At 36.7% G+C, this 12,997-nt stretch overlaps 1 protein-coding gene across 3 annotated transcripts in view; it reads right to left on the reverse strand.

Moving 5' to 3' along the window:
- Positions 1-1,305: 1,305 nt before the first annotated feature.
- Positions 1,306-12,997, reverse strand: part of LOC114633333 (probable alcohol sulfotransferase) — a 29,477-nt gene continuing 17,785 nt past the window's right edge. Inside the window, exons 5-7 of one of the 3 annotated variants that reach the window (XM_028781922.1) lie at positions 7,497-7,674; positions 5,370-5,443; positions 1,306-1,651 (exon numbers count right to left, since the gene is read on the reverse strand). In XM_028781922.1, the coding sequence (XP_028637755.1) occupies positions 1,616-1,651; positions 5,370-5,443; positions 7,497-7,674 (288 nt within the window). In that variant the 3' untranslated portion in view covers positions 1,306-1,615. Of the gene's footprint in view, positions 1,652-5,365; positions 5,444-7,496; positions 7,675-12,997 lie in introns of all 3 variants that reach the window. The other 2 variants (XM_028781920.1, XM_028781921.1) reach the window with 2 other exon arrangements.

The following is a 12,997-nucleotide window of genomic DNA, read 5'->3' on the forward strand; positions in this document are numbered from 1 at the left end:
TGCCTACAGACTAGAAGAAAGAGACTAACATGGTCAAAAGACTAGGTCATGTGTATGTGGTGATGTACACATGATGATATATATGGTGATGCTATATCTCTGTACACAGAGACAGCTCTAGAACCAGCTGAGATTTAAATGTCTATATACACCCAATAACACCAATAAGATACAAAATTTTCATGACTTATTATTATATACAATCTTTAAGACTGCATGAATAAAAATTTATATGTTAGTTTGATTATATGATCAAAATAACCTCTAAAGGAAGACACTTATCTTTCTTTATTGATCTTCATCAACTGATCTTTGCTCCTCACACCTTCCATATGAATGCCATTACAGAGCTATGTGCTACTTGTAAGGTTTATATATTGCAGAAAGACGGCGAAGGAAGACAGGCCTGACAAGGTTCATGCTCTGGGATGCTGAGATTCTGGGACCTTCCATTCCAGCTTAGTGTTTGATCCCACCTCAACTACATCAAAGCTATTTCTTCTAAAGAGTTGTTTCCAGTACATTTCCACAACATCTCACTTGCCCTCAAGGGTTGGAGGTACTCAATTTCCTTTAAAAGAATAGGAGTGGGCAAGGAGGGAGAAAGTTGTGAGTATGGATTTGAGAGGAGAGGAGGGAGGCAGCTGGAACCAGGATATAAAGTGAATCAATAAATAAATGAAAAAAAGAAAATATTTAAGCATAGATATACATGTTTCTTCAGCAAATAATTAAGCTGGTATTCATGCATGATATGTTAAATACATAAATACTGAATAATACTTGTTTAATTTCCATAGTTTCACATGTAGAAACTTTTGTCATATCCAATCTCAGTAAAGAAAATCCCCAAATAAATGACTTATTTAAATAAAAATAAAATGTTTTCAAGTTGGAATTCTATGAAGTAAATTGGAATGTACTGATAATACACAACAAAATATCAATCAAAGAAGGAAATATTTGATGACTCAAGACTCCATGATTCTAGGCTGAAGAGATGACTCTCAAAGATGGAGCGATATTAGTAGTACTCCCTTGCATAGGCACAGGACCTGAGATCAGTTCCTAGGTCCCCAATTAAGAAGTTTACAGCTACATGCAACTTCAGGTGCCATGGAAGCAATTCACTCTTCTTACCTCTGAAGTCACTATAAACAGAAAAGTATGCATGCATACATACATACATACATACATACATACATACATTCATACTACTACTACTACTAGTACTAGTACTACTACTACTACTACTACTGTTGCTACTACTAGTATTAGTAACACTGTGATTTAAATAAAATTACCTTCACAATTAAACAACAGGATTTATTCTATGACCACATTCAGTTATTCACATACATAGCAACAGAAATGTAAACATCAGTGTTCATATAGTAGTATTAGTAACTCTATGTTTTAAAAAATTACATTCACAATTCCACAATAGGATTTATTTTATGACCACATTCAGTTATTCACATATAGAACAACAGGAACATACACATTAGTGTTCATATAATATTTAAATTTTTGAAAACTTAGTTCCATGGGAACATCCCTGGAGGGAATCCAGCCATTTTCTCCTGGAATATTTTATCAAAGGCTTCAGCTTGGGCTACTGTGAAGTGATTCCTCCAGTCCCCAGTTGTGCCTGGAAAATAGGAAGCAAATACAAAGGTGGATTAAGAATGGTCTTAACACTGCTCTAACTCCTCCCATCATGTGCTCTTACCATCCGTTTGATAAAGAGCACACTGTTAATAGAACAAACTACAATTTTCTGTAGAAACCTTCTACATTCCTGAAATCATATACACAGACTTCTCCCTCTGTGGAAATTATGTCCCGCAATTTCTTCTCCCAAACTATATACTAGACAATATAACAGAAGCAACAATGGTTTGATCTTTTTATATATCCAGATTATTCCTGCTTCCCACCTAACCTGTTTCCATCACACTATTCAACTCAACAGTGTTGGTCCTCTCAATGATCCAAACCGACTTCAATTGTTTTGTCTATATTTTAGTATTTACTTATAGAAGTTCTTCACAACATGCAAACAACTTTTAAATAATATCTTAAAATAGTTTTTACTTTTGTGTGTGTGAGTTCACATGAGTGATACAGATACACACAGTTATGATCAGTATTTCAGCTGTCTTGATTTTCCCACAAGATACACACAGCCACTCCCAGCTGAGAACATCGAAAGACATATGTTTCACTCAGCCATGGTGTTTCATGATACTTGAAGATGTGTATAATTTGAGCCCCTGTCCTTTATAGCACTGTCTTTTCTGACCATACATTGGTTTTCACCACTTCATTCCAGAAGGTCTTCAGTTTAAGTTTTAGAAATACTCCAGTTTCTCATTCTCTGTTGTGTCCTCCTTCAACCTAGATGACAAATATCTTTTATATAATTATATCTTGGTCTTTGTCTTTTTATTAAGGACACTGTAAACTTCTCTATCTTTCCTCCATTTGCAATCCACCAGCCCCCATCCTTGATTTGTTTTCAAGCTGTGTCACTGTGATGTGTTCCATGCACTTCTGCTTTGAATATACACATAGAACATGCATCTAATATGTTTAAAAAGAAAGTGTTTCTTAAATTACTATGTGGTTCCTTTTGCAAAGAGTGCCAGACATGTAGGCCATACTCAGTGTGTGATTATTTTAATTAATCCATGAATATATGAGAAAAGTGTAAGCAGTATGCCTATTTTGGTGATGAGGAAAAATCAGTCTTTGAGATTTTATCAAGCATGATAATGATGGATGAGGATGTGAATCCAAAAAAGATTGACAATAGAAGTCATGCTTTTCTTTATTACATTGCTGTCTTTCTGTATCATCACATAAGTTAATTTTCATACTTTGGGCTGTATTATAGAAAATGTAGCCAGTTCCATTATTTGTTTGTTTCTTTTTCTTCTTCTTTTATTATTGGGGATTTTACTTATCTACATTTCAGATGATATCCCCTTCCCCAGTCCTTACTCACAGAAACCCCCTAACCCATCGTCCTCCTCCTATTTCTCTGAGGGTATACTCCAATCCACCCACTCTCTCACCTTACCTCCCTTGAATTTCTCCTCACTGGGCCTTCCAACTTTCAAGGAACCAAGACCCTCCTCTCCCACTGATGTCCTACAAGTCCATCCTACTCTACAAATACAGCTAGAGACATGGGTCTTTTTATTTGAGTTCCCAGGGTAGCTGTTTTGATCCAGGGAGGTCTGGTTGCAAAGGATTAAGTAAATAGCCTTTGTACTGTTTCAGCAGGAACTCCTGAGCTCTAACTTATGCCTGCTAGTCTGAGGTAGCAGGAAGATAAAACACTTAGAGAAGTTATAGAGTTTATTATTAAGTGTTAAAAGTTTCCTATGGAAGCTATCTAAGGGGAAAAGTGGAAAGGTCCTAAGTAGGGAAAAGGAAAAAATTCTAATATGGGAAAAGTTCTAAGGGAAAAAATTCTAGGCAGGGGAAAAGGAAAGGAAAGGATGGATGACTCTCTCTCTTTCTTTTTCTTCAGTACTTACACATCTTTCAGAATACATGATCACATGTTTCAAAGTTCATCACAAGTTCACACCAAAAATCAAATCATAAATTGAAATAGAAGTTTACAACAGAGAATATTTACACGCATATTCAAGAGGAGTAATCATCTGGCTAAACATCCATCACCTGTCTAGCTCCACAGGTTCACTGAAGGTTTAAAACTATAACTAGGAAAGTAGTGAAACTTATTATAGATAAACCCAGGCAATGTTTTTAGCACCTATAATAAATCATTAGTTCCCTTTTAGTGACATTTGGTTAATTGTTTTACCTCTTGGAATGTGCTCTTAGTATGAGAAAGTCTGGATAATATAAGAGCAAATTACTGGTGACACTTGGGAGAACAAGCCAAGGACAAGGAAATGGGTTGTTTACAGGAATATGACATTGGCCAAGGACAAGGAAGTAGGCTTCAGGCAGGAATCTGATATTAGGCTAGAACAAAGAAATAATTTCAGGTAGGAATCTAAATCTTAGGCTAAAACAAATCAGTAATTTCAGGCAGGAATCTAAATTTTAGACTAGAACAAGGAAGCAAGCTTCAGACATGAAAATGACCTTGTGTTAGGACAAGGAAGTAGGCTCTGATAGTTTGGTCATCCTGATAATCCCTTAGAAACGGTGATCATGGGAGTGTGCACGTAACTGGATTTAAAACCTTGCTTTTTCTTTGACGACTTGTGTTTGTTGTTTTTCTTGTTCCTTGACTATTTGCATCTAATGAATTGTAATGTCTTATATTGCTAGACCATCAACCAAGAACTGACCTTAATACATGCATGTAATCAAAATCTTATGAAAGCATAAAGGAGGAGGACAGATGGGATGGGGGTTCTAGGGAGGGAAAATTGAGAAAGGGGAATAATATCTGTATTGTAAATAAATTAAATAAAATTTCCAATCATAAAAAGAAAATATAAAGAATTCATAAAAATATACACTACTGATATAGCATATTCAACTAATATACTATTAATTGATATTAATTTCAAAATGTCATCTAATAAGATCTGTACCTATCAGTATCCATTGCTACTCTAATGTTCCTTATTTTCTTCATTAATAGAACATGTTTTCCCATTGTTTTTCACAGCATGCCTGGATCCTGATAAGCCGAATCAGATAGATGCTGGACTACAAGAATCTCTACAAATTTAATATGTCTTCCTAATGTAATGAATCAGTCCATGTGAGAAAACCACATCTTTGGAGGTACACACACTGTGTTCTAAGTCCACCTATTTTAAAGTCTTGTTCACCTTATAGGTGTACATTTATTTTCATTCTTTCTCTCTAAAAAATCTCACCAAATTCTTGTGTGTCAGATGGCAGAATAACCTTAATGTGTGCTGGTTTAACTCTTGTTGAAAAGCAACTTCCTTACAAGTGTGAAGGTCTCACATCAGGGTGTTTTCCCAACCTTCGAGTCCTTTATTTTCAGCCTGAAGATGGCAGGCTTCTTCCTTTGTCCTTAGGCCACCTTCCCTTTATGTGTCTGATTAATGTCTTTGGATGATACCAGTGAAATTGATTATTGGGCCAAGTACTGTGTCTAGTAAACATACACTGTGAAGTAATCAAGGCTGAGACTTTTGAGGTTTGTCAGAAGATATTTCCTACACATGTCTTGATTGTGGTGTTGCCTTTATAAAATTCTTGTTAACCAAATTGTGGCTGATTGAGCGTGATCATCTCTCTAGTATGCATTTACTTAAGTGTCTAAATATGGAATTACAATGACTACAATTGCATGTCAAATATTAATGCTTGGAGGTTAAATCTAGATTCATCTCACCTACTTGAATGATTGAGTCTTCCAGGTAATGCTGACAAGGCAGGTCTCCAGAGACAATAAAAGATATTTTTCTTGAGTCTTGATAAGAAAAGCATTAAGAGGATACAGAAAAATAGGTCTCGTTTATTCCTTCTGGCTAAGGCAACTCTACCACTTAGTAGAGCTTTTTAACATTTTATAATTTAGGGAATTAGGTTATCTAATGATAAGTAATGAAACTGGTTTTAGAATTAGTCTTTGATTTGCTCATACTTTAAGAATTCAAAAATGGAACCAATCTGATAAAGGAATTGAGAAAACAAAGATTATCTTTATATACTTTTTTCTTTCAAAATTGTTTCAGGATGTATCCATTTCATCATCCCCTATGATGAAGTACTGCTACAAGAGGGTAAGGAATTTGGTGTCCCCCATCAGAGACCTGTTTTCCAGAGGTACATGGCTTGCTAGCTATGTGCCACACTAGTATAAGAAAAATAATTCTCAAGAATAAAAGTTGTCTTCAAATGCAAAAAAGTTTGCTACATAAAATAACTGGGATAATTAAATTACAAAAGACTTATTAAGTCTGATCAATATTTTCACAGAACTATAATACCTGTTCTTATGCATGTATCTATGTATACATGTATGTATGAATGAATATGTGTATGCATGGATTCTTCCTATCATCTAAGCTACATGAAAAATACTGTGTGTATTTGGAAGAGATTTAATCCAAGTATGTTTTCATCCTAGGAGTATCTTCCTGGAAAAGCAGAAACAACAATTGTCCTCATGGAATTTTGTCTTAACTTCTATTCCATTTGCTCTGATGTGTCTCTGCTAAATCTTTAGCTTGTCAGTTTCCTTATCCCTTTGATATTAACAGAGCTTCTTCATTCCTTTAGGTACTTAATAACAGACATTTTTGTTGCTATACTGTTTTTCCTCTGCAAATTCTGATTCACTTTAGAAAATCTATGAACAGACCACTTCTTTTAGGTGAGGCCTTCAGTTCTAGTGCAGAGAAATATGTCTCCACAGACTGCAGGAGTCTGAGTTCATATGACAACAGCAGTCTATGCTTAAAGAGGACTTGCTCTTTAGTGAATAGATACCAATTCTCTTGTGGAGAGTGATATATCATTATGCCTAAATCTGATTCAAAATTGCCTATTTTGAGGATACTAAGAGTATTGGATTAAATCAAATCTAGTATTTACTTTGATTTCTTTTTACCTATGAAAACTCCTGATGTCCTTATATTCTTAGTATCCAAATCACACACTGGAGAGGAGGACTGAAAGTAAAGGCTGAATCATTTAAATTATGGGTAAAGAAAATTATACCCACAACTGTTTACTACTTTCATTTAAACCAATGGTTTAAGTCTGTTAAATATCTGATTCTTGAAAACTTCCTTCTTCTACTCTGAGTTCCATCTCACCTATCATTACCTTATCAGGTCTGGGAAAGTCTCAAACTATGATTCATGCTAGCAAAATCACTCCTTAACTTCATAGCTATGAAACCACACACAAAATCTGCTCCCAGTATAGAGAGGTGGCACAGAAATAGAGAGGATTGAAATTCCCCTTCTAGGAGAGGCAGTTCAGAATGAAGAGAAAGATCATGAACCTAAAGTAATCTAAATATAGGTTGGCAAATACCATCAGATTTTAACACTAGAGAATTTTTACAGTCCTTTTGGGGTTTACTTTTGGCCTACTCTGTAGCAGCATTCTTGATCTGTTCAACATTTTTTCCAGATGTTAATGTAATTTTTGTGGTTCTGTGGTTATCATCTCACATATATCTATGACCTACTGCATTACACTTTATATATTTTGAAGTTGAGGATTTTGACAAAGGGAACTTAACAATGTCTCTTAGAAACATGAACTTTTTCCCATTTTTCATTGAAGTTATTTGACATTACCATCTTCAATCCCAAGATTGTCTCCCAGAATAAATCAACTGTTCAGAGTGAAAAAGCCCACATCTTTTCCATAAACCATTACTTTGTAGTGTCTGTGAGAAGCTATCAGTGATGATCAGTGACTGCCAGTACATTCCAATTACTTAGAAATTCATTGGCACAAGTCCTTAACATGTTCTGACATATTATGAAGCTAGACAATTCCTTTACCTTTTCTCAGGAGGTTCAAGCCATTAGGAAACAAATCTTGGTCGATGGTACTAAAATTGGACATGTTGTTTTCTTTCATGACTTTGAAGGAGCTGTACTTGAGGACTAGATCCAGCTCATCAGGGTCTAATTTTTTCCCTAGAAAGTCACAGATCTTCTTTATGGTTCCCTTTGTATCCTAAACAAAGAAGAAACAAAAATAAGGGAAATAAACAGAGAGCTCTGAGAGTACAGATGCAAAGAAGGGATCTGTGGGGCTGGAGAGATGGCTCAGAGGGTAAGAGCACTGACTGCTCTTCCAGAAGTCCTGTGTTCAATTCCCAGCAATCACATGGTGGCTAACAATCATTTGTAATATGATGTGATTCCCTTTTCTGGTGTGACTGAAGATAGCAACAGTGTGCTCACATACATTAAATAAATAAATCTTTTTTTTAAAGAAGAAGGGATCTGTGAATGGGGGATGAGAAAAGGGATGTGAAGAAAGAGCATCAGCAGATGAAAGAGCATGAGTGGAGTTTAGTCAAGAAAAGGCAATGAAACAAAGGCAAGAAGGACTCACAGACAACATTTATGTACTGAGAGGGCTTGCAATGTGGCTTATCTTTATTTCCTAAAAAACAGAGCCTGGGGCTTCTTTTTAGGTAGAAGAATATTTTAGAGGTAGTGTCTCATAGAACCAAGAGTAAATTTAAACTTACTTTATAGAGGATAATGACCTTGAATTTCAGTCCTACTTGCCTAATTTTCTCTAGTGCTGTGGTCACAGCTGTGTGCCAACACATTCACTAAGTATATTGAGAGTTCTTTTCTTAAGACCAAACAACCAGTGCTTCCAGGGTCTAAACCACCAGACTGGGAGAATGTAGGAACTGATCCATGGCTCCAGGGTATGTAGGGGTGGATGACCTTGTCAGTCAAAAGCAGGAGAGGAATTCCTGGCTCCCATGATTGCCGGATGCCCCAGTGTGTGGCCAAATTCTAGGTCAGGATGATGGGAGTGAGAGGGTAGGTGGGGTACATCAGTATAGAAGCAGAAGTAGGGGGGATAGGATAGGCGGCTTTTGGTTTGGGGGAGAAATGGGGGAAAGGGCATAACATCAGAAAAGTAAGTAAAATATTCAATGGGAAAAAAAGACTGGGCCTCATGCTGGAGTTTTGGCTTATGCAATGGATATTGCTATGGAGACTAGTATACCTCAAGCTCACAGAGATCAGAGATTCATCTATCTGGCTTTTTTTTTCTATGTGCCAGCATAAAAAGTATGTACAACCATATATATCCTGCCCTGGGATGTTTAAAGTAACTTATAGAAATACTTCTAGACAATGATCAAGGAAAATGAAGGAATGTGCCTAAAGTCCTAAAATAGATTATTGTTTATGCCAGATAATACTGTTTGTTTAAGCTAACTGAAAACAATACAGCTTTACAAGAGTTTCATAATAATGTTCTCAACATTTATTACTCTGAGTACTTCTAAGAGACTTTGTTTTGAGTAAGCATCTCAGGTTACAACTCAGATGGGCATCAACATCACAATTTTTCTAGTTCCATCCATTTACCTAAGAATTTCTCAAATTCATTGTTTTTAATAGCTGAGTAATACTTCATTGTGTAAATGTATCACATTTTTTGTATACATTCCTCAGTTGAAGGACATCTGGGTTCTATCCAGTTTCTGCCTATTATAAATAGGGCTGCTATGAATATAGTGGAACATTTGTCATTGTGATATGTTGGAGCATCTTCTGGATATATGCCTAGGAGTGGTTTAACTTGGTCCTCAGGTAATGCTATGTTCAATTTTCTGAGGAACTACCAGATGGATTTCCAGAGTGGTTGCACCTTCTTGCAGTCCCACCAAAAATGAAGGAGTGTTCCTCTTTCTCCATACCCTCACCAGCATCTACTATCACCTGAGTTTTTAAATTTAGCCATTCTGACTGGTGGGAGGTGGAATCTCAGGGTTGTTTTGATTTGCATTTCCCTGATGACTAAGAATGCTGAACATTTGTTTAGGTGCTTCTCAGCCATTCGAGTTTCTTCAGTTGAGAGTTCTTTGTTAACCCCTATGCCCCATTTTTTAATAGGGTAATTTGGTTGTCTGAAGTCTAATTTCTTGAATTCTTTGTATGTATTGGATATTAGCCCCCTATCAGGTGTAGGATTGGTAAAGATCTTTTCCCAATTTGTTGGTTGCCGTTTTGTCCTATTGACAGTGTCCTTTGCCTTACAGAAACTTTGCAATTTTATGAAGTCCCATTTGTCAATTCTTGATCATAGAGTATAAGCCATTGATGTTCTGTTCAGGAACTTTTCCCCTGTGACCAAGTATTTGAGGTTCTTCCCCACTTTCTCTTCTATTAGTTTCAGTGTATCTGGTTTTATGTGAAGGTCCTTTATCATCCTGAGTGAGGTAAGCCAATTACAAAAGTACATACATGGTATTCACTCACTGATTATTGGATATTAGTCCAGAACCTTGAAATACCCAAGACTCAACTCACAGACCACATGAAGCTCATGAAGAAGGAAGACCAAGTAAGGGTGCTTTGGTCCTTCTTAGAAGGAGTAACAAAATACTCAACAGAGCAAATATGGAGAAAAAGTCAGGGACAGAAACTGAAGGAGGACCGTCTAGAGACCATGCCACCTGGGTATCCATCCCATGTGGAGTCACCAAAAGTAGATGCTGAAGTGGAAGTCAGAAAGTGCATGCTGACAAGAACCTGATACAGCTGTCTCCTTAGAGGTCTGCAAGAGTCTAACATATCCAGAGGTAGATGCGCATAGCTACCATTGAACTGATCATGGGGTTCCCAATGGAGGAGTTAGAGTGAAGACTGTAGGAGCTGAAAGGGTTTGAGGCCCCATGAGAAGAGCAACAATACCAACCAACCAGAGCTTCCAGAGTCTAAACCACCAGTCTGGGAGCACTTAGGGAGGGATCCATGGCTCCAGCTGTATAGGTAAGGGAGGATGGCCCTGTCAGACATAGGTGGGAGAAGAGATACTTAGTCTCATGAAGGCTGGACGACCCAGTGGGTGGGAATTTGAGGATGGGGAAGTTGGAGTGGGGAGGTAGGTAGGGACACATCCACAGAGAAGCAGGAGGAGGGGTGATGGGATAGGAGGTTCCTGGACAGGGCGGGGAATGTGGTAAGGGGATAACATATAAAATGTAAATAAAATATCCAATAAATAAATCACAATTTTTCTGTCTCAGATCTCTAATTGTTGCAAGAATATCTGTATACTACAACAATTAGTTTAATCCTAGGAGAAAGTCATCACCATGCAAAATCTTAGAACACCAAAAATTGTGATTTGAATAATAGCCCTCTCCCTGGACTCATGAGATTCCTTTAGTTTAAATCATTTTTTACATATTTATCACATATCTACCTAATATTTCATAGGAAAGTAAACAATTATGTCAATAACTGATAATATTGTGTTAAATTGTCAGAAAGGTGCCTTTTGGGAATCTGCACTAGTGTACAGCAGACAGATAGGTAGTGATCCTTCCTAGGGAAAATTGAATTTCAAGATGATTACATAAAAGACTCTACATATAGAAAAATAGTGTGATGAAAGCTTTGTCTTTATATGTAAACTTTTGCTTCCTGAGTATTAACACTAAGAGGTCAAATCATTTTTGAGTAATTTCATCTGTTTTGTTTTGCTATGCTTTAATTTTTTATTAATAGTTGTTTTTCTCAATCCCTTTAGGGAAGTAGGTAGGCTGACAACAAACCTTCACCTTTCCCCTGCTTTTCCAGATCCTATGCCCAAGTCATCTTTAGCTCTGTAGCAGAAAACATATGGCAGCACTTCCCTTCTCTAGTGGGTCCAAAGATCTTTCCCTTCTAATACTGCTCCCTCAACTCATTGCATTATCCCAGCCTCCAAGTTCAGCACTTCCTGGGAACAGACTGATTACTCTGGCCAGGAAATCAGGCTATCTGCAGATTGATCTTCACTTTTCCTAGCATATCTCCAACTCCAATTATCCAGTCTCATTCTTATCTCTGCAAAAGAACTCCAAACTTTGGGAAGTGAATTGCTTTGCCCCAGCCCCTGACTCCAGAATGTGCTTCTGAGGAAGCCAAAGCCTGTTATGACAAGGGAAGCAATTAGGTTACATTCTCAGATTTCATCTCTTTGTCCATTCTTCAAATACAATACCTGAGTCTCATCCCCACCACTTTATCAAACCTTCTGCTGTGGCCTTTCCTCGTTATATGTCCCCATTCCAAAAAGATTGACTATGCAGATCCTGGTGAAACACCCTGCTTTCTTTCCTATCGTGAATTCCCTCTATTGAGCCCAGCCCATCTGTACTCCTAATTCTCTGGTCCCACTACCAATAAGTACATCTTATTTGGTACCTTAATGTAGTTTCTACAGGCTACGTAAAGCCACCTCATTCTCCTAATAAGCACAGTGAAACAAAAGCCAGGGCACAAAATTCCCACCCAATAGTGACAAGACCAGACATCAGCACCTAGAATTATTATATTCCCAATCTAAGATGCCTAAATTCCAGTGTAAAAACACAATCAATAACAACCAGAACAATATATCTCTATTAGAGCACAGCAATCATAACACAGCATGCCCTGGACATTTCACCATAGCTGAGGCACAAGGGAAAATCCTTAAAACAGCTGTTATGAATATACTAGTGGTATTTTTTAAAAGGAAATGAAATCTATGAAACCACAAAGATACAGTGGAAAGAAATGAATTAAACTGACTTCCATTTGGGTAGAAATAAAATCAATACAGAAAATTCAAATTGAGGAAATCTCAAAATGAATATTTCAGGAGCTCAAACACGTAACTCAAAGGCAATCTTCTCCAACAAATAGATAGAATGGAGACCTTTTTGTATTGAAGACATGGTAGAAAAAATAAATACATTAAATAAAATATTATATATTTAATACTCTTGGCACATAATATCCAGGAGATATGAGTCACTACTTTGAAAACACCAGATGTATGAATCATAGGGATAGATGAATATAAGGAAACACATGTCAAAGGCGCAGAAAATATTTTCAACAAAATCATAGAAAACAATACTAACTCGAAGAAAGCGATGCCTATCTAAGTTCATGAAGAATACAGAACATCAAGTAGATTGGACCAGAAAAGAAAGTCCCCTGAGCACACAGTCATCAAAACATTAAATATACACAATAAATTATGAACAGATATGCAAGGGCTACGATAGTGGAAAAGTGGGAGAGAGGAAGGGACAGAGGGTCATGGAAGGGAGTACAGGGAAATACAGGTAAAATTAAGACATATTTGAGAGGTAGTATTGAAACCTAGTATAGTGGAAACTTTCTAAAATCTATGTGTTTATGAAGGTGGTCAGAGTGAAATCACCAAATTATGGACATCTCTTGTCACAAAGATAGAAAGAAAGAAAGAAAAACAGAAAAAAGAAAGAAAAAGAAAGAAAGAAAGAAAGAAAGAAAGAAAG

Source organism: Grammomys surdaster, unplaced genomic scaffold, assembly GCF_004785775.1.
Source record: "Grammomys surdaster isolate TR1022 unplaced genomic scaffold, NIH_TR_1.0 578, whole genome shotgun sequence".
NCBI lineage: Eukaryota > Metazoa > Chordata > Mammalia > Rodentia > Muridae > Grammomys > Grammomys surdaster.